The sequence below is a fragment of the Myxocyprinus asiaticus genome, chromosome 5 (assembly GCF_019703515.2).
Source record: "Myxocyprinus asiaticus isolate MX2 ecotype Aquarium Trade chromosome 5, UBuf_Myxa_2, whole genome shotgun sequence".
NCBI lineage: Eukaryota > Metazoa > Chordata > Actinopteri > Cypriniformes > Catostomidae > Myxocyprinus > Myxocyprinus asiaticus.
This window is the reverse complement of record NC_059348.1, coordinates 14,857,362-14,878,327: the sequence shown is the minus strand read 5'-3', so window position 1 is coordinate 14,878,327 and position 20,966 is coordinate 14,857,362. Positions and strand designations below refer to the sequence as shown.

Below are 20,966 nucleotides of genomic sequence, written 5' to 3'. Positions count from 1 at the left end.
TTTTTATTTTATTAACAACTTGGTATAGAAGTACCGGTACTTTTGACAACACTAGAAGCAGGTGGCAATTATCATTTTGGTGGAAATTTTCATTCCACAAAGCATTTTATTGGACAAAAAGCTGTTTTGAGTCAAAGATGAGCCAACAATATTTTTGGTCCATTTTCTAGGAAGAGACTGTACATTTTATGTATATATCTGCTAAAAGCTAATTTTGTACACTAGCATATAGATGGCCAAAAGCAAAAAGACTAAAAGCCAAAAAGCTCTTTTGATTTCATTTTTAAACATTTTGATTTCATGGGGTCTTTAAGTACATATTAATTTCAAGCCCATTTTGAGGACTAGACTTCTTGAGTCTCTGGTCATTTTCATTTCTGCAAACTCCAATAGAGCTTGGCAAAATTAAAACAATGACTAAGAGATTCATGACTGAAAATATCTGAAATATGTTTCAAGGTCTCTTGGGTGAAATAAAAGTAAAGTTAAAACTTGAGTGGGCAGTGTAATCTCAGCTGTGTGACTGACCTGAGCTCCTCATGGTTGTTATGGGGTGGGGTGGGAAGAGAGGCTGGCACGTTCACAGTTTTGGGACCCTGAGCCAGACCTCGAGTCAACAGCTCCTCCTCAGCTTTAAATTGCAGTGGTCTCGAAAGCAGCCCTTTGGTAACTGTTAAAAAAGAGGACCCAGTGTCAGTGGTGTAATACTGCCACTTAAATAAGCTAAGTAACTGATAGTAATAAACCTATGTTCTATATTTAAGTGTTGTTTAACTGATACGTAGAATCAATATTGATATTCTGATATGATAATAGTAACAATAAAAATAATAAATTCTTCTTATTATTGCTGTTCTTATTATTTATGTCATTATATTTACTCAAAGTTGTTTTTCAATCTAAATGGTCGCAAATATATTTTCATTTTTGATTTGGGGCATGTCTAACTGTTGTCTAAACTGTAACCAATACTGAATAACCCATAACAAATTAAGTAGAAAAGAGGGAATGGCAGCAAAAAAATGTCCCTAAAAATATCGGTCAAACCAATTATCGGTCTCTCTCTCTAGTCAAAAGGGAGTGGTCCATTGGCTGGGCTACAAGTGGTAAATGAATCACTATGAATATGGACTTCACAGTTGCCACTCACCATCATGCCCAGCAATGATGGCACCTTTGCTGGCAAGCTCTTCTGTTGTGGCAAAGCCATTGAGCAACTTCTGCCGTGCAACCGGAGGAGGGGTCGGGGGCAGGGAGGCAGGAGGGGTGGGGGGGTTACTCAGATTATTCTGCAGTAGAAAGATAAAAATATGAGTCACCATCTGCTTGTCTAATAAGACAAATCTGAACTTTACTACTGATGTCACGAGACTTTATGTAATAAAATTATAGCTGTTCTTGATACTACTACAGCGACGTCTGCTCTTTATTACCTTATAAATCAGTTGGGAGTAATAGTCTGAAACACCGTCCAATGAGGCACTCCCAAATGTGCCTGAGAGACGGCTCCCTCCGTCCAGCTCTCCGCCTCCATAGGGCACAAAGTGTGCAAAGTTCACCCCCACCAGAGGCTCCATTAGAGGCAAAAGAGAGAGCTGCTGCTGCAATAAAAGAATGAGACCAAAAAGTTACACATGGGAATTGTGAGATAAAGGTCATGCTTAGAAAAGCATTAAAAGCCAAGAGTCCTGGACTCTTGAGGTCCAACATGAGTGTAATTAATTAGTCTGAAACCTGACAACTTCTCATTTGAAGAGCATTGCAACTGCACTGTGATCTAATACCTAGCACTGAGAAAGACTTGAATTTTTAAAAATATTCAAAGCAAATAATTAAGGCTCAGTAAATTTGTATTTTCACAGTGTCAAAGACCTGTGCACAAATCTCTCCAATACACATAACTAGGATTGGGAAATTACAACTTTTTTTAATTATGCTTTTTATTCTTATTCAGAACCAGTTCTGGGGTTTTTTTGTTTGGTTTTTTTTATACTAGAACTAAAGGATTTTCATGCAGTTTGGTTCTTGTAACAGTTCTTGAACATCTCATTTTTTCATACTGCAAATGTGGATGGAACACTATTACAATACTCTGAGAGTCAGTTTTTTGCAACACAGTTCAATGGCGGCATCTCACAATGCCAAAGCACACCTTTGTAGATGAAGATATGTTTTATCTGTTACCTGTTTTAACTGGGTCATTACTTGCTCAGTAGAGGAAAACACTGCTTGACTGTCATCTTCCTCTTTCTTCCTCTTTTTACAGCGGGGGACTGGTCTCTCCCCACTCTTGGGTGCCCTCTTGTTCCTCTGCTTCTTCTTGTCCTCTGGAAGTAATGACCCAGGGAAATCAGGGTGGTTTGAATCAGAGAATGTCTGTTGGAAGGAACAATAAAATTGTCAATGTTCAAGTTCAAGAATTTGTTTTGCTATTACTCTCTGATTGTGACAAGAGTTGGGAACCGAGAACCAGTTGTTATTTAGAACTGGTTAATAAAAAAAAACAAATACTGGAACCAAAGGTTTTCCATGATGTTCGGTTATGTTTATGGATCATCAGGTACTTCAAACTAAAAGAATCATTAATGGAATCGTTAAGGAGCCGAAATCATTATGTGGAATCAGAATCTGAACCAAAAACATTATGTTACATCCCAATCAATGACTCACCCCAGTGCTGTCCATTGAGGTCTGCCGCAAAAAAGCTTTGCTGTCTACAGATCCATCTTCCTCTGACCTCAGGCTGTCTTCAGATCTTTGGTGGAGCAGTACAGGAGGTGGGGTTCTTTTATTCTTCAGTAGGTGTTTGAGAAGCTCATTCCCAGCTTCTACTTTCGAGCTATTTGCTGGGCTTTGGCTTGCAGGATCAGGCAACATTCCTTCCCTGTCTCCTTCCACCTTGACCATGCCTGATCCTAATTCCATCTCCATTCCCTTATCTCCATGGCACTCACTTGCCTCCACCTTCTCCAATTTGATGTTGGAGAGGATCCTGTCATGCATTTCCTGATGGCTTATGCCCATCTCGGCCCCTCCACCATTGCTGCCTTCAGAGAGCTGGCGCTCCAGTTCAGAGTGGGGCTGGCTGCACATGGAGCCTGGAGTAGATGAACCGGGCTGAGACGTCTCACAGAGCTCATGCTCTCCAAAGATCATTGGGTTCCTTGTAGGTGTGGATGATGTATCTGAGACACAGGGTGTTAAAGGGGCTGTTAGGTCTGAGTGAGGTGTCGAGGGGGCTCTCAGTGACTCACAATCATCTTCTTTCTTCTTCTTACGGTTCCTTTTCTTCTTGCCCTTCTCCTCCGGGATGATGTTGGAGTACAGTTGGATAAGTGATGGCCCAGGACCTGGAAAGTTTGGAGGCAAGGGCGTAGGCCCTTCCATTGAAAATTTATTCCCTTGAGCTGGATTTTGAAGCATCATATTTGGCCCAGGATATCTCTGTGGTATAGGTTGTGTTTGGATAAAGTTCGGCCCATGTGCCGCTAGGTTCTCCGAAACAAATCCTGGTCTCATTTCCTGAGGGAATGGCCCGTTACCCATCATTGGTTTGGGTGGCCCACCTCCAAACCCTGGCTGCATGCCCTGTTTTTGTGCTGGCCCTTGCATCTGCTGCTGCATCCTGGGTGGCTGCATAAAGTCTTGCGGTAGCTCCTGGTTGTAAAAAGGCATCTGGGAAAGGGCTCTAATGTTACCATCTTGGCAGTTAGGGACTTGTTGTTGCTCCATCCCCATGCAATGTTTCACACGCTGCCTTTCCACCTCCTTCATAAGCTGGAATCTTTGCTTTTCCTGTTGTTCACGTAGTCTCTCCTTACGCTCCCGCTCCTGGAAGCCTTCACTAAATGGGTTGGTATCATCAAAATTCACATGAGGAGACTCGCCACCTGTCTGCCCTTGACTGGGCACAGCAACTGGTGGCTGTAAAGGCTGTGCCTGCACTACTTGAGGTGGCATTATTCCTGGCATTTGAAGTCCTCCGCTGGGAACAGTAGCTCCAGGGTACCAGCCTGTTGTGTTGGGTATATTAGCTGCATCTGGCTGGCCAGGGTGAGGCCGAATTGGCATCACGGAACCCATCATAGGTTGGTTCATAGGTGGTCCAGCTGGCATCATGCCAACATGTGGCTGCATTGTTGGCATTCCAGGTATCATTGGGGGCTGTATGCCATCCTGTTGCTGCTGTTTGACCCTGTATTCCTCTATAAGCTCTGCATGCTCCTTCTGCTGTTTGCGGATCTAGGAAAAGCATATACATTTGGTAAAACTTCACAATAAGGTTCCATTTGTTAACATTAGTTAACAACATTAGTTAACATAACAATGAACAATACTTTTACAGCATTTATTAATCTTGGTTAATGTTAATTTCAACATATACAAATATATTTTTTAAATCAAAAGTGTATTAGTTAACATTAGTGAATGCACTATGAACTAATATGAACTACCAATGAACAATTATATTTTTATTAACTAACACTAACAAAGATTAATAAATGCTGTAAAAAATATGTTGTTCATTGTTTGTTCATGATACCTAATGCATTAACTAATGTTAACGAATGGAACATTATTGTAAAATGTTACCATAAATTCTTAAGTATGACTGAAATTTCTAAAAAAAAAAAGTAAAAAAACGTCCTTTTTACGTTTTTCTTTTTTATTTTTGACCTGATAAAAAATCTCACAAAGTTTGACAAAATGTAAGGAAGGTTTATATTTTAGTATATTGTACTTTGGTTGCTTCACTCTCACTAGCCTTGATGACATGGCACATATGATAGAGACAATAGCTGGTAGACAATCACATGACATCTACACCAGTTTTTCCTGCACCGCTTTCAAAAGCGGCCAGTTACACAGCACATTACACTCCATAGTTACACAGAACATTACATTTATCTACATATTTATTCAACCCCTATTTTATGTAGCGGTTTCTTAAATATGTAAGGCAACAAATTATTTAAAAAAAAAAACACAATTAAGCCCTCACTTGATAATGGCACTTATTTAAGTTTTAAAATGTAAGTTTAGTGTCATAAAGCAAATATGTATTTCTATGCAAATAATGCAAGGATAAATGAGCTCTCACAATAGCTGATAGAGGAGATTGTATAATTACACTAGAAAGGCCATGGCTACAAGTACATTCCCAAGGCACTTCAGTTTCCAATAGACAAAGTTGGCAGCACCATTCGTACATTTACAATATGAAGATTTTCATTTTCATAATTTGTGGCGATATAGTGATCTTTACTGTGACTACAGCAAAATAGCTGTTAACATAAAGGAAACTTACTCTCTTTTATTGATTTTAATATGAATCCTGAATACAGGGAAATACTCAAAATCAATTTGTATCCACTACTTAAAAATTCTGAAAACTGCCAAATGAGAAGCTGACTAAAGCAAATGACAAGACACATTACTATCAGTTAATGGACATTGATGTTATATTTTTAATTTACCTGGATACATGCTATTATGATGATTAATTGAATGATAATTTTTCTGAGGCTTGATGTATATGGCAGGCAGCTATGTGGATAAAACCATGAATAAGTGATAGTGTGTGTCTGCTTTACCTGCTCCAGCTGTTTCTGCACCACCCCGTGCTGCTCTGTCACATGTTTCAGCTGCTCTGCATCCTCTTCAGGGAAGTCCCTTCCTGCTTTCTTGGCAGTTCTCTGCTTAGCCGACAGGGCCTTCTTTGACTTTCTGTGGGCTCCGATCTGCTCCTCTAGAAACTTCTGCTGCATCTGAAGCAGCTGCTGGGTTTCCCTGAGCCAGTCCTCATACTGAACCTTCTGGGCATCATCTTGAATGGAAAAGGGTTGGAATGATTAAATACTGGCACAGATAGTGTATTTTGGGATTGAATATATAATGACAAATAGAGCTCGACCGATACAATAACTCAGCTGTTGGAAAAGGCTGATAGTTTTTAAAATCGATTTATAGAATAAAATAATTCTTAGTCTATACTTACCTTGAAGGGAACAGACAGTAGCCTAGTTTCCATCCACTTTTCACACTATTTTGTTATCGACAAAGTGAAAATGCGTAGAATTTGTTTTGCGAAATTTGCCATCTTCTGCCTGTTTCCATTCAAATGACCTTTTATCGATAAAAATGGTGTGCGTGATGACGTCATGCCTAAAAAAACACTGTCGCATAAGTTTTGGTTTATCGCGCAAGAAATCTGCCCTTAAGCCGTTACCATACAGAAACGTGTGTTTATCGCTAATTGTGTACCTTTAGCTTCCCAGATGTCCCTAATTTGTTTTAGTATAAGGACCATCCATCGATGTGTATATGCCGAGTGCACAACTATTAAAGAAAAACAGATGCAGTGTAATATCAGGGTTTACATATGATACATTCCTGATATTGAATAGGCTATTTTGAACAATCATCTAATCTAAAGCATTGCCATCACAACTGCATTATGTCCCTCATATTTGTCCCACAAATTTTAACGATCAACTGAACTTGATTGTCATCTAAAATTAATTTTAGCGTCATAATGCAATTGACATTTTCTGAAGAAGCTCAGCAAATGCGATCCGAGGTAAAGAGGGTTAGATTTAAAATATTTTAAATGTTCAAAAGCTCGTTTTCTGAAAGTGAACTCTGCATTGGACAAATAGTTCTGATAGTTTATAGTATAAAAAGTGTAGAACATTTGGAAAATGACTTTTTTCATCTACAAAACAGGGTAAGGCTAATTTAAGTTTGTGTAAAGAGAAGGCAAGTATACAGGCCTAACAATATTATTTTTTTTAGTTTGGTAATTAATTATTTTATTTAATGCTTTATTCGTTTGGTAATTTATTTAATTTACTACAGGGAATTTAGCCGGCATTTTTTCAAAAGTAAGCTAAACAATCATTTATAGAATTGAGCTATGTTAGTGTTCCAAAAAAGCACACTTATGCTTTTCTCCATGTATTGTGTATTTATTTTTAATTTAAAACATCTTTGTGCATAGAAATAATATGATTTTTTGTATTATGGGCTAATTCCATGACTGCCGTCTATTATTTTGAATGGTGTGAAAAAGCAACTTTAATAAATAAACGGATGGCTACCGCAATTAAATTAATCGCAAACAGTGGCCATTCATTTGTTCTCCGTGCACTTGTCGATGTGCATGATACGAGATATTTGTGTTGGCACTCCTGGAAGTGTCATGTTTGCAGCATCGGATCTGTGCAGGTATGCTGTTAAGACCAATCCATAATCACGTACAATAAATTGGCTTTCAAGGGTGTATCCCGTCATCATGATTAACACAGGCTAACGATTGGGGTAAATTCTGTCATGTGACACTATATTTTTGCGTTAATGCCAATTTCTCGACAAAAAGTGTTTTCAAACCAGTTTTTCACAACATTTGAAGTATCGACATAGAGTTTATGCAAGTTAAACGGAAAAATATTATGTCGACACTTGTGAAATTTTTGCAATAATTTGCGTTTCCATCAGCTTATTTTGATGCGCTAAAACTTTTTTTGCAAAAAATCCTTGGATGGAAACGTAGTTATTGACGCTACATGAGTCCAAAATTTATAAAATCCCAAAAGCAGTTTATTGTGCAACCAAAATCCCAATAATAACCAGACATTTTTTTCTTTAAAATCATCCTTGAAGACTCATAATTGAACAATTAACTTCAACTTCAGAATGTTTGCTTCATAACTGGTAGAGAAACTACAGTACATGGACTGTGTAATGACATCTACGATTAATAAAAACTTACGGACAAATCCTGTTCCAAAATTTGGAGGATTGGGTCTTGTCATGTGGGGAGCAAGTTTGCCATCCTAATTGGGAGATCAACAGTACTATGAGAAAACAGTTTAATTATTATGGAACTGGTAAGAAGAAAATCTGAACAGAGTCTTGCCTGTCCAGCCAACTGCACTGGCATTAAACCTCCATCAGCGCTTGGTGGTACCTGCCCTGTCTGGACACTGATTGGAAGTTTGTGAAAGAGAGAGGGATAATGAAAGTGATATAGGTGCAAATGATGCTCCTTTAAAATAAATCTGGCAATATCTTAAAACATGCCAAACTATTAGCTCACCTGTTCATGACCATTGGAGACATTCCCAAGTTGTTCTGTACCATCATTTTATTGATACCTTTCAATGCAACCATCTTTGCCTTCATAATGGGGTCAGTGATAGCATCAAAATCTGAATAAAAGCAATGGAAGTTAACACAAACATATCATATAATGTCATATAATGTAAAATACACTACAAGTAATAAACTACAATATTAGCATAAATTCATACAAAATTTAGCGTGTAAAATATTATGATAAAACCATTTCAAAATGATAATTAGGTCAAGTAAATTGGTGTTGGTATTGGAATGTTATGACATTAAACAATGCTACAAAGTCTTTTGTGCAATTTTACTTTTGATGACCTATTCATTCATAACAAAATTATTCACAATCAGGGTTGCCAGGAAAACTGCAGGACAATGCCCCTGTTTTTCAATTTGTGCAACCTCATTTTAAAAGAGTTCTATAAAGTTATTCTACTTTTTATCATTTTGATGTTCAAAATAGAAAGTTCTGGCTTACAACAAATAAAACAGAACCAGGAAAATTACCTAATCTTGAGGAACCAAGAAAGAACAAATACGACCCTTACCTATGTTTGGGAAGAAAGTGTCACTGGAATGCTGTCTTATCATAGCTTGCATTTGCTTTTGCTGTTGCTGCTCCTGCCTCTCCTGATCCAGGAGGTCTTGAAGAAGGAGAGGCTGCTCCTCCAGAAGCAGTGGTCTGTTCTGGCCTTGCTGTGCAAGCATTGCCTGTTGAGTAAGAATGCTGTGTTGTTCCCCTGAGAGTAGAGCATCCTTTTGATCCATACCAAAAATATGGCTTTGTGCTTGTTCCTGAATAGAGACTTGGACTTCTAATTTAGCTTCACTAGAAGACACCAACGATTGGTCTATACTGAGGCCAGAGTCCATCACTTGCGCAGAAAAGTTTCCTTGTCTCAGCATAGTGGAACTGAGCTGCATTGAAGTTTCCTGATTTGAAGGGTTACTTTGTACCACTGACTGCCCACAGTGCTCTTGTTTTAGTGATTCACCATCTGATGGTACATTGACCAGCAAACTTGAAATCACTGGAGTCACATTAGGATGAATTCCAGTCTTTGCAACCTGTAAAGTGGCATCAATATGACTTTCCAAGTCAACTTGATTAATGGCAGCACCATCATTTAGCTGATCCTTGCAAGAGGTTTCTTGGGACAGACAATCTTTGATCCCATTTTTGCTATCTTCTTCTACTTTCAAGGAAACTAATCCCTGATCATGAGGAGTTTCTTGATTGGTGTTGCTTTGAGACTGAGCAGTCTGGTCAACCATATCCTTCACAGTTGATGCAGAACAAGAGGATGAGGATGCACCATCAAAACTTTCAGTCTTTTTCTCAGCCTTTGGCTTTAGAATATCAGACATTTCAGTGTGGTCTTCCATAGTATCACTGAGATCCAAGTCCTCACTAAGATCTAAATCAGCATCAGTATAAGCTATAATATCAAATTTTCCAGATGTTAAAAAATCATCTAAATGCAGGTCATTCGTTTCAAGATCTAAGTCCTTGCCATCATCTGGGTCAAGGTTTAAGTTCTCTAAATCAGCATCTACAAGGTCCTTTACTTCCACATCTTCCAGGTCCTTCACATCAGATTCATCAGTATCAATCTTCTCCTCAGGTACTTCATTTGTGGATAAAGGGACCTCATCATTTGGTCCAGCAGGTGTAGCAGCAACATTTGTGAGTAATGGAGCACTGAGGGTCTCATTGGAAGCAGGTTGGTTTATAGACCTTGTGAGAGGGATTTGTGGATGTCCAGCTCTTAGTGGAACATTGGCCTGATGTATATTCCCCATGCTCAAAGAGCCCTGCATCTGTGTAACAGCTACCTGAGACTGATTCATTGTTGTGTCCATAAGCTTTGGTACCTGATAGAAGGGGAATCTTATTTCTTGCCCACCCATGAAACCTGGGGGTCGTTGCTGTGAAGGTGATTCCATTCGATTTCCCTGCATGATTGGAGGTCCGAAGGGAAGACGCAATATATTATCTGGTGCTCTGTGTCTCAGTTCAATGAAAGGCTGTCCCATGATGTTATGCTGTTGCATGGGCATGCCACGAGGAGGCAAATGTGGGGTTCCAATAGGACAGCTTCCTATTGATTTTCCTAAGTCCATAGACATGGACCGTCTCATCTGTGGATGAGCTTCCATTATTGAGTCCTGCATTTGATGGGGTCTTGGAGCTCCCAGAAGACCTTGGATGCTAGGAGTGATGGGCATCCTATAATAAACAAGAGAACCATTATCATTATTTGCATTGTTGAAACTGTTCAGAACAACTTTTGTAACTACATTTAATAAAAACAAAAAAAGTATATGTAAATTTACCCACCTTGGCCCGAGCTGCCTTAAATTTGAGTCAGTATTCCCAGAAAACTGTGGTCTAGGAAACTGGCCTTCTGGGAAATGCCCCTGCTGGTCTCCTGGGAAAGGTCCATGGAATCTCTGAGGGACTCTTACAGGTCCTGGACCAGGATATGGTGGTGGTGGTGGTCGATTAAAAGCATCACTCTGCTGGCCTGTAGTCTCTTGACTCCAGTGTTGAGGGGTTCCTGGAGGCATGGCCAAAGGATGATCCTGCACACCCTTCTCTTGACGTATAGCACTTTTTTGCTGTTGCTGTCTGAGAATCAGTTCTCGAATACGCTGACGCTGCAAACAAATTTACATGTTAACTGGTATACTACATACTGTAGGTTACACAATGCACCACAACAATCAACATCATCTTAAATTGAGTAATAACAAAATAAACCACACCTGTCTGAGTCTTTCCTCAGCTTCAGCAAGAGGTATAGTTTGAGCTTCAGTGCTGGGTTGACCCATAGTGTGGGAATTGATACTCTGTACCAAACCTTGTTGCTCTTTATTTTCTTCAAAATGAGGATGTGAAATCATGGGGACCTGCTCAAAGGGATCATGGATAGGTGTTTGATTGGGCCGACTGGAAAGTGTCTGAGAGCCAGTATCATTTGCCATTCCAAGATGTTTGAGGGACTGTGGTCCATGTTTTGTAGGACTGGCAAAAGTGTCTTGCATCAAGATTTGAGGAGGAGAGAATGGATCTGGACTAGACATAGGCCCATGTCCCATGGCCATTCCAGCACCTCCAGCGTGCAATGTTCTTGAGGGATGTACACATGAATCATTAGGTAATGACTGGGATCTTCCTATCGATTGTGCATGAGGATCAGGTCCTACTATGCGTGGCAGTCCTGGAGGTTGACTGAAAGATTCAGGGGTCCTTTGGTGATTTGGAGATTTGGGGAACCTGTCTGCCATTCCTGAGCGTGGGGTTCCAGGGAGTTGTGCATAAGGGTCCATTGACATAGGAGACATTATGCGGTTTTGATTCTGCTGCAGGGAGGGTTGGTTTATCATGACCGAATGGCGAGAGGCTGGCTGCTGCAAGAAGGGTTCAGGGTCATGTGGTCTTGGTGTGCCAGGCATTCTAGCATAAGGGTTAGAAAATGGAGACTGCACAAAAGGGTCAGTTGAAGGTCGTGGTGTAGCAGGTTGTTGTCCATATGGGTCACACTGAGAATAGTCAGGCCGAGGGGTGGAAGGAGCACGAGTATATGGGCTACATGGCTGGCGTGCCACTAGCCCAGTCTGAGAAAATGGTAGATTTTGGGGCTGCCGTGGAACCCTTGGATTTGCAAAGCCATCACTTGCTGCAGGTCGTGGAGTGAGTGGAGGCTGCGCATATGGATCATTCTGTTGATTCTGGGAGAATCCCTCAGAAGAACGAGAGGGCATCATTGGTCTTTCAAAGGGATCCCCAGTTACTCTCCGTGGATGCATTCCTGCATATTGTTCCTGAGCCTGAGGGGGTGGCATAGGAGTTTTAAAGACCTGGACAGAACCTGATTCATTACTGCCTGGGATAGGAGTGAGTAATGGATGTGCATAAGGATCTGAGAGTATCATCCTACCCTGAGGCATTCTCTGGTAGGCTTCCTTTCTAACAGACACCCTAGAGAATGGATCATGGACTGGGGAGCCAATAAGATGCCTCCCTTCCAAAGTCTGATTTGCTCTGGGAGGGCATATAGGCTTGAGAAAAGGGTCTGTAGTCCCTGCTGGTCTTGGGGTGTCCGGTGGCTTGGCATAAGGGTCATTGCCTATATTGGCTGTTGGTGAACCAACGGGTTCTGAATGACCCCTGGGAGATTTCCCTGATTCAGAGTTACCGCGTGGAGTTCCCTGCCCAGTAGTTGGTGGTCTGGGTGTGCCCACCATTTTTGAGTATGGATCCCAGGGTGAGGATGGTCTAGAGCCAGACGAGCTTGGGGAGAACATCTGAGGGGACTGTGGCTGAGATCCAGAAGAAGGAGGTAGAGGATGAGGACGTAAAAAGACATCATCCTGGGAACATGAAGTGGGTGTGCCAGGCATCTGTGACTTTAAAACCCCATTCTTTAAACTGGGTAACTTGGGAGACATGCTTCCATCATTAGACTGCAAAGAGACAGGGCTCTTCGTACTGACAGAGGAGTCATGATCAGATTGACTGACTGATGGGTGTTGCTGCTGTTGAAGCTGTTCATTTTTCACTTGCTCAAGCTTTTGTGTAGCTTCAATCTTAGCTTGCTGCTTACTTTTCTGTCTCATTTGCTGCAACAATTAGTGAAAAATATAACTGTAAATGATCAAGTTAAAAATGATTGCAGCAGTAATTTAAAAAAATTTATTTACAGCTCATTTGTTATGTAATTTCGTTATGACAAATTTAATTACTTCTTGGCAATCAGGACCCGCAGATATAATTCATTTAAGGTTCTGCGAATGGTCTTAACATTTCATAAAAAGAGCTTATGTATGAAGTAAATGTCATGGTTAAAACTTATTTTCCATCAGTTATATTCCCTTGTGTCTACTGAAGTAAACATAGATGCTTTATTAGAGTCTATTATTAAGGCTGCAAACACTTAATAAACAATAAACACTTCAGCACAGACTGCAAAGCTGTGATACATTCTGTCTTGCTTTTGTTATATTCTATAATTACAAAGTGAAGCACTCTTTTATTGTTCTATGGCCTTCACTGATGTACACCACCAGACCAAAGATAAATGACAATAATTCTCAATGAAAAGTGCAACTTGTGTCTTTGTTTTACTAATCAGACAATCACAGACATAGAGAAACCAACTATATTTTTTACTCTGTTGAAAAAAACAAAATACATCTGAAAGTTCCCCGTATTCGCCTGACAATCCATTATAGTCTTTTGGAGACTTTTGGAGCCCTTTTCCACATAGACGTCCAGAGTAGACTTACCTGTCTAAACTTCCATTCTTGTTCATGTTCTGATTCCTTGTGCTTCAGAGGGTCTTTGAACAGTAATTCTGGGTCCAGTGGTGGAATAGCAGGATCAAACACTTCTAAAGGCGGCTGAGGTTGGGGCTGCTGCCGCTTAATGGTCTCGTTGGACATTTGGACTTTGTTAATGCGTAGGGCTGCCCTGTTATCTCTGGCCTTTTGCTGTGAATGGTAGAGTGTCGTGTAGTGTTTATATAAATGACAGACCATTGAAATTCAAAGGTTGATGAGGTTGCTGAGATGACACGTTTTTTAAAAAAGTTTTCTGAAGGCTTTTTAAACCTTTTTTTTTTTTTACTTTAAGTGGCACTTCTTCAGATCAAGGTACTATTCCCTTTAATCATATACAGTTGAAGTCAGAAGTTTATATAGACCTTAGCCAACTACATTTATACTCAGTTTTTCACAATTCCTGACATTTAATAGTAGAAAACATTCCCTGTCTTAGGTCAGTTAGGATCACTACTTTATTTCAAGAATGTGAAATGCCAGAATAAAAGTAGAGAGAATGATTTATTTCAGCTTTTATTTACTTCATCACATTCCCAGTGGTTCAGAAGTTTACATACACTTTGTTAGTATTTGGTAGCATTGCCTTTATATTGTTTAACTTGGGTCAAATGTTTTGGGTAGCCTTCCACAAGCTTCTCACAATAAGTTGCTGGAATTTTGGCCCATTCCTCGAGACAGAACTGGTGTAACTGAGTAAGGTTTGTAGGCCTCCTTGCTTGCACATGCTTTTTTAGTTCTGCCCACAAATTTTCTATCGGAGTGAGGTCAGGGCTTTGTGAAGTCCATTCCAATACCTTGACTTTGTTGTCCTTAAGCCATTTTGCCACAGCTTTGGAGGTATGCTTGGGGTCATTGTCCATTTGGAAGACCCATTTGCAACCGAGCTTTAACTTCCTGTCTGATGTCTTGAGATGTTGCTTCAATATATCCTCATACTTTTCCTTTCTCATGATGCCATCTATTTTGTGAAGTGCACCAGTCCCTCCTGCAGCAAAGCACCATACAACATGATGCTGCAACCCCCATGCTTCACGGTTAGGATGATGATCTTCGGCTTGCAAGCCTCACCCTTTTTCCTCCAAACATAACGATAGTCATTATGGTCAAACAGTTCGATTTTTGTTTCATCAGACCAAAGGACATTTCTCCAAAATGTAAGATCTTTGTCCCCATGTGCACTTGCAAACTGTTGACTGGCTTTTTTATGGCAGTTTTGGAGCAGTGGCTTCTCCCTTGCTGAGCAGCCTTTCAGGTTATGTCGATATAAGACTCGTTTTACTGTGGATATAGATACTTGTCTACCTGTTTCCTCCAGTATCTTCACAAGGTCCTTTGCTGTTGTCCTGGGATTGATTTGCACTTTTCGCACCAAACTACGTTCATCTCTAGGAGACAGAATGCGTCTCCTTCCTGAGCGGTATGATGGCTGCATGGACTCATGGTGTTTATACTTGCATACTATTGTTTGTACAGATGAATGTGGTACCTTCAGGCGTTTGAAAATTGCTCCTAAATCCAGTACAACTCCTATCAGAAGCTAATTGGTTAATTGTCTAAAGGCTTGATATAATTTTTTGGAATTTTCCAAGCTGCTTAAAGGCACAGTTAACTTAGTGTATGTAAACTTCTGACCCACTGGAATTGTGATATAGTTAATTAAAAGTGAAACAATCTGTCTGTAAACAACTGTTGGAAGAATTACTTGTGTCATGCACAAAGTAGATGTCCTAAACGACTTGCCAAAACTATAGTTTGCTAATATTAAATCTGTGGAGTGGTTAAAAAGATTTGTTTTAATGACTTCAACCTAAGTGTATGTAAACTTCTGACTTCAACTGTATATATACTGTATATGTATATTTATGTATTTAGTGTTTCTCTCTGACTATAATGAGCTCCTTTGGCTCAGTTTATCCTGTGAACTTTGAGCAACACTAAAAGAGTTGCTAAAGCAGTTGCTTAAGTGATCCAGTATTCTGTAAAGGTAATAAATATTTACATTGTGTAGGTAACACCATTAAAGGCTGTTGCAATCAGTGAGCTTAACATAATCAGAGTGCTAGAGAGCTGCTAAACTGTGCTGCTGTGTTGAACACGTTTTGTCATAACATATCAACAGTAAAATGAAGCTGTCACTTATTACAAGAGCTGATGTAAACAGTGTATTTTAGCAGTAAATGTGTAATCTTACCACATATGGAGCCCGGTCCTGTGAACTTGCTTTTCTCCACAGTTTTGCAATTTGTTTCACACGTGTTGACCAGTCTGTCATCATGTAGAAGAATAACAATGAAAGATATTGAGAGAAGGCGATGCACTTTAACAAAGTGGTTCTTAACTGGTTTTGCTTTAGGACCCAGATTTTACATCACAAGGCTTCAGACTGCGACTAAATGGTTGCATGTGTTAAGTCAGAGAATCCATCTGAATTTGGCTTAGAATTCTCTGGTGCAAACCAGAAAAAACTCTCAGTGAGTAAACTGGTTTAAAACCAAATTAAATGGCCTGACATTCTAAACAGCACTGACAAGAAGAACATGAAAAAACACTGTGCCATGCACAGACATAAATTAGAAAACTTTTCACACATTACCACCCTTAAATTTACTATAGTAACACTAACTATATTAACTATAGTACTTTAAGTAGAAATGTATTCATAATAAATATTATCATATTACAACTACAGCTCTATTAAATTTATAAAAGGCTACATTAGCGAAGTGAGGGAATGTCATTAATTTTTATTACAGCTATGGCAGTTTCTAAATCTTTTTATTTTGTATTTATAGTTTTTAAATGTGTTTAGTGTACTGTTTTAAAGAAATCATGTTACATCTAGCCATTCTAGTGAAGATCCATGCTTGGTTTTACCTGAGGTTATCATGGTCTTGTTATAAATACCATTGTTAAAAATATAAAAAGGTTAATTTTTATAAGGGCAAATGCAAAACAGAATCAAGGGCTTAAAAGCCTGGACTTTCATGAATTGTGGACAAAGCTAGTTTTCCTTCTTTGTAAAATACGTTCTCTTCTAATGCTCTCTGATTGATAATAATAACATCACTTTGATTATTAGTTTCTGTCTCTACATTTTTTTGCTATAACTATGCATCATATAAGTGCACGTTATTATTAGCATTTAGCATAGTTTTTCCCTGCTATCGCCAATCATATCAGAACACACCTGAGACTCAATTTTGGGTCACCACAGACCAGTTGAGAACCACTGCTTTAACATATGGAATTTATTGATTTTCATAGCCATATATGACAGATAATGTTGAAGACTTTTTGCAGACCTGGATATTCCTCTTTGAGGTTTGGGAAGTTGACATTAGTGTACAGCACAGGTGCGACAGTGGCGAGTTCTCCAAGCGTCTCCTCTTTCTCCCACTTCAGAGTGCTCTTTTGTGCGGTGGATATGGAGTCTCCCTCTGCCTCAGAGGCAGCAACTGGAGCAGAGGCAGAGGCTGAACCTGTAGCAGACCATGGACCAGCAGTCTCCTGTGCCATGAGATTGAACTTCCTGTCCCTGCACATTAGATATAATAAATGTCATCCAGAAATACTCATTTTAACAACGTCTCAATTGTCTCAAAAGAATGAGAAAAGTCCAACATGAACGCTGGCTTGCCAGGCTGCAAATTTTTTTCAGATCTACTCATGGCTGACCTAAGATTGTCTGAAAAAGGCATGCGCTCCATTGGGGGGATATTTCGATTCATATCAGGCCCTGCTCCAGGACCTATGTGGGACTCTGGAAACTGCTGTTTGGATTCCATCAGACCGTTCATCACTGGCATCCGTGAAGACATTCCTGAACAAAAATGTATTGATACAATTAATCTATAAAAGTGCATACACGTTCAACAATCCCTGGCTTTCAAGTTCAACAATGCTTGGCCTTCAAGATGGCACACAACATAATGCAATGCAGTTTGCCAGCAATGTAATGTTGGTTGCCAAATCATCCCCAAGGGGGGTGCAAAGCAAAACTTTCAAGGGTTAAGACTGCATGCGTTCATACATTTATATTTCATGCATGCTCGTAAATGGGCTGTTGCACCACTGAACATTAACCATATCATTGAAACATTCATACATGCATCTAACACACCTGAGTTGGGTTGAGAAGGGTGTAAACCAGGGCCTAGAGGACCATGCAGGTGTTGAGATCCTTGGATCTGTTGAGGCATCTGAGGAGGTTGGCTGGTGCTGGGGCTCAGGACAGCTGTGAAGAGATCCTCCACATCTTTCCCACCAAGCTCTGTAAGGAAACAGCTATGTTAATCCAGCTGTACTGACATACAAAAGCAAAACTAACTACACATTTTGTCAAACCTGAGTCTTATCTTATCTCTTTGCAATGATCTGTGCTGTGATGGACAATGCTCAGATTCAGAGAAAACAGAGTGTGGAAATTCGATAATCCACATTTGGCTGGACAATCCATAAACATTGAAGCCATTTTTCTCAATTCTATGCTGCCATTCTGGCTTTGTAGGGCAGTCTACACTGTGCATTTTCTTCTGTCCTTTATTTTTAGGATACATTTTTAGGATATTTTAGGATAAGATCCAAGTAACATCTTGGGTAAAAGCCATAGCAGACTGTGCAACATCACTGAACTTTTAAGGCACACTGTACAATGTACAGTACCTTTGGACCTTGGTCACAACTGATAGAATTGACTGGGCATTTACATCATTAATCAGAGCGAACTCTGAATCATTTTGATGCTATAATTTGATGTCTTATGTCATCAATTGCTGTGCTCCTACTGCATCGTAAGAGCAGGCACACACTGCAGGACTGTGACTCAAAATTACTGACACTTTGTAGGAGGCTACAGTGAAAACTTTGTTGGAGGCTAAAATTAATCTCAAGGGCAATTAATTGGCTGTTGGTGATCATGTCAAACTAAGCCAACAACGATGGCCAATTTTGTCTCAGACAGCAAATTTGTAGCAAAAATCGGACAGTGAGCACCCAGCTTCATTCACAACATATCATAATGAACTTATCCAATGAAAACTGACGCTTTGAGTTTGTATTATACCTGGTATTTTGTAGAGTCTGCCGAGTATCGATTCTGTAAGGCAGAGAGATTAATGTTATTAAGCTACTTTTAAAGAAAGCACTTTTGAAGTTACTATCCAATGTAATGCTTATAGTTGGTGTACTAACCATCGGTGACCATCTTGTCCAGTTCAGGGCTGAGGATGCCATCCAGTGGCTCATCAGGTGCCTGACGTGGGGGGGCTCGGCCTAGATGAGTTTGTGATGAGACTGATGCCTCTTCTGTTAAAGGTGCATCATCCAGACCTATACACACATATATACACAATAGCATTTTTATACATGGACAAATAATGTGCTGCCTGTGCAGTCAATGTCCCAAAATTAAATCCTGAAATTGGGTTCTTCCAACAATGTCACAAACTATGTTCAGATTTGCCAAGATTTCAAAATCTGCAATCAAAAACCAGTTGATTTCAATATAATCTCAAACATGTCTCATAAATGCCTCAAAAACCAAAATTATCTGAGCTATGCTATCCAAATAAATTTGTATACCTCTATGCTTTATACCTTTATGCTTAATTTCTCCAAAGAAATTTAAGGAGAATCATTTGAGAGAAAGTTAAAACTTAAATGGCAAATAACTGAGAACTCCATTAAGTCTCCTGATGTCAGGGCTCAGCCACTTCTGTTGGTTGTGTTTTTATTGTCTTTGTGGCTGAGCTCTGACACTCATGTTTAGTGGCTTGTATAGCCTGTGTCTTGTCTGAGAATGCATGGCTTGCCTTTTTGCATTGTCATGCATTCTCGTCTTATTGGCATGTGTGCATTGCTCTTGCCATCCTTGCGGCATGCACTTGTGTCAATTTTTGTGTCTGTCTTTCATGACCTCGGGTGCACTTTGCGTCACGCTCGCTTCGCACTGCACATCTGGGTAGTGATCCATCTTAATGTTGTGCTGTGGTTCAGCCGCTTCTGTCTTCGGTGCCTGTTTATTTGTGGCCGAATTCGTGCTCAGATGTCCCGTCTCGCTTTGTCGCCTGTTGCGTGCATTGCATGGTATTTGCTTCGCAGTGTACGCTCAAGGTTTTGTCTAGTATGAGAGTGCATGGCATCGCTTTGTTGGCGTTGCCATGCATTCTCTTGTCTAGTTTGTCGTTTGGCATGAGCACATGTCGCCTTGTAGTTTCTGGCGATACGTGCTCGTGTCATTTGTGTGTTTGTGTCTGTGAGAGCACGTGGCTTTGTTTTGGATCCGTACTGCCAAGTGTCTCTCAGTCTTGCGTCATACCCTGTCTCCTTGTCTGCTTATTATTGGTTCATTTGTTTCACCTGCCTTCCTTGTTAACTCATTTGATTTCTCTCCCTATATTAGCTCCTCTTATATGCTGTCCAGTGCTTTATTATTTCATTTGCTCCTGTCGTCGTGTGCTCGTGTTTTCTGGCTACCTTCCCTGTCAATTTCAAGAAATTCTTGTGTTATTCTACTTCGGTTTTGTTTTTGTTCTTTCTCCATTGTGAGAGTTTTTGGTTATGTTTGTTTTCTGTTTATTTAAATAAAAGCTCATTATTGCCAATCTGCGTTTGGGTCCTTCTCTCAACACCATGTTCCGTGACACCTGAGCATTGAAATGAGCAATAAAATAGTCCAGAGGAAAGTACTAATAAGCATTTACGGTTATAGTTCTTGCTAGCTGAAGTAATTCATGACCTGGACAAACCTAAATAACAATAATAATTCTTGTGCTGCAAATAATTCATCTAGACACATTACTGAGGCCCTGAGGTAGGTCGTCCAAGGCTGTTTTTACAGTGGGGATTAATGCTCAATGTCATCCAAAAATTGCTAGATCAGTTCCTTTTATCAAACCAAGGACTTGTGTGGATTTCAGTGGAACAGTGCACCTATTCTTCACTCATCCATACAACACAGAGGCCCTATAGATTGAGAAAAAAGGCCATTCATCAGTGCCTACAGTTTTCTGAAATGCCAGGCTCCAGAACTACTTCTTTCTGTGTCGGTTTAAGGGAAGCATCCTTGACCATGCTGTATGTACTGTATGTCAAACCAAATACACTTTCAGTAAGTGAAATAACACAAATGTAACATAAATCCCAAACAAAAGGTGTGAGGAAAAAGAAAAACTTAAATAAATATATAAAAAATATATGATTTGGACCATGAAGCTCTTACCAAATGGTGAAGGAGAGTAGTCAACTTGGAAAGGGCAAAAATCAAGACCTACAAAGACCCAAACCAAACACAATGAGGGATCAGCACTATGGATAAATGAATGGATGAAAAGAAAGAAAGAAAGCCTCTGTACAGATGATTCATACACACTGTTCAATGAAATGAGCTAACAATGCAATGAATATGCCATAAAAAAGAAAAAAAAAAAGTCACTGTTGGGGAGTAACTACAGTAACAAAAAGCAGCAATGCTCCTGTGACCATATATGAGT

The 20,966-nt window shown here is 39.8% G+C and overlaps 1 protein-coding gene across 5 annotated transcripts in view; it reads right to left on the bottom strand.

Annotated features, from left to right (window-relative positions):
* The window catches only part of LOC127441623 (histone-lysine N-methyltransferase 2C-like), a 146,296-nt gene that overhangs the window by 22,333 nt on the left and 102,997 nt on the right, over positions 1 to 20,966 (bottom strand). For 3 of the 5 annotated variants that reach the window (XM_051699226.1, XM_051699228.1, XM_051699230.1), the window contains 20 exons: positions 20,696 to 20,743; positions 18,667 to 18,804; positions 18,539 to 18,571; positions 17,597 to 17,746; positions 17,152 to 17,296; positions 16,779 to 17,011; positions 15,668 to 15,741; positions 13,423 to 13,626; positions 10,900 to 12,756; positions 10,472 to 10,791; positions 8,679 to 10,360; positions 8,099 to 8,210; positions 7,919 to 7,985; positions 7,772 to 7,835; positions 5,595 to 5,827; positions 2,671 to 4,242; positions 2,185 to 2,376; positions 1,434 to 1,601; positions 1,151 to 1,289; positions 529 to 670 (listed from right to left, as the gene is read on the bottom strand). In XM_051699226.1, the coding sequence (XP_051555186.1) occupies positions 529 to 670; positions 1,151 to 1,289; positions 1,434 to 1,601; positions 2,185 to 2,376; positions 2,671 to 4,242; positions 5,595 to 5,827; positions 7,772 to 7,835; positions 7,919 to 7,985; positions 8,099 to 8,210; positions 8,679 to 10,360; positions 10,472 to 10,791; positions 10,900 to 12,756; positions 13,423 to 13,626; positions 15,668 to 15,741; positions 16,779 to 17,011; positions 17,152 to 17,296; positions 17,597 to 17,746; positions 18,539 to 18,571; positions 18,667 to 18,804; positions 20,696 to 20,743 (7,573 nt within the window). The remainder of the gene's footprint in view (positions 1 to 528; positions 671 to 1,150; positions 1,290 to 1,433; positions 1,602 to 2,184; positions 2,377 to 2,670; positions 4,243 to 5,594; positions 5,828 to 7,771; positions 7,836 to 7,918; positions 7,986 to 8,098; positions 8,211 to 8,678; positions 10,361 to 10,471; positions 10,792 to 10,899; positions 12,757 to 13,422; positions 13,627 to 15,667; positions 15,742 to 16,778; positions 17,012 to 17,151; positions 17,297 to 17,596; positions 17,747 to 18,538; positions 18,572 to 18,666; positions 18,805 to 20,695; positions 20,744 to 20,966) is intronic. The other 2 variants (XM_051699227.1, XM_051699231.1) reach the window with 2 other exon arrangements.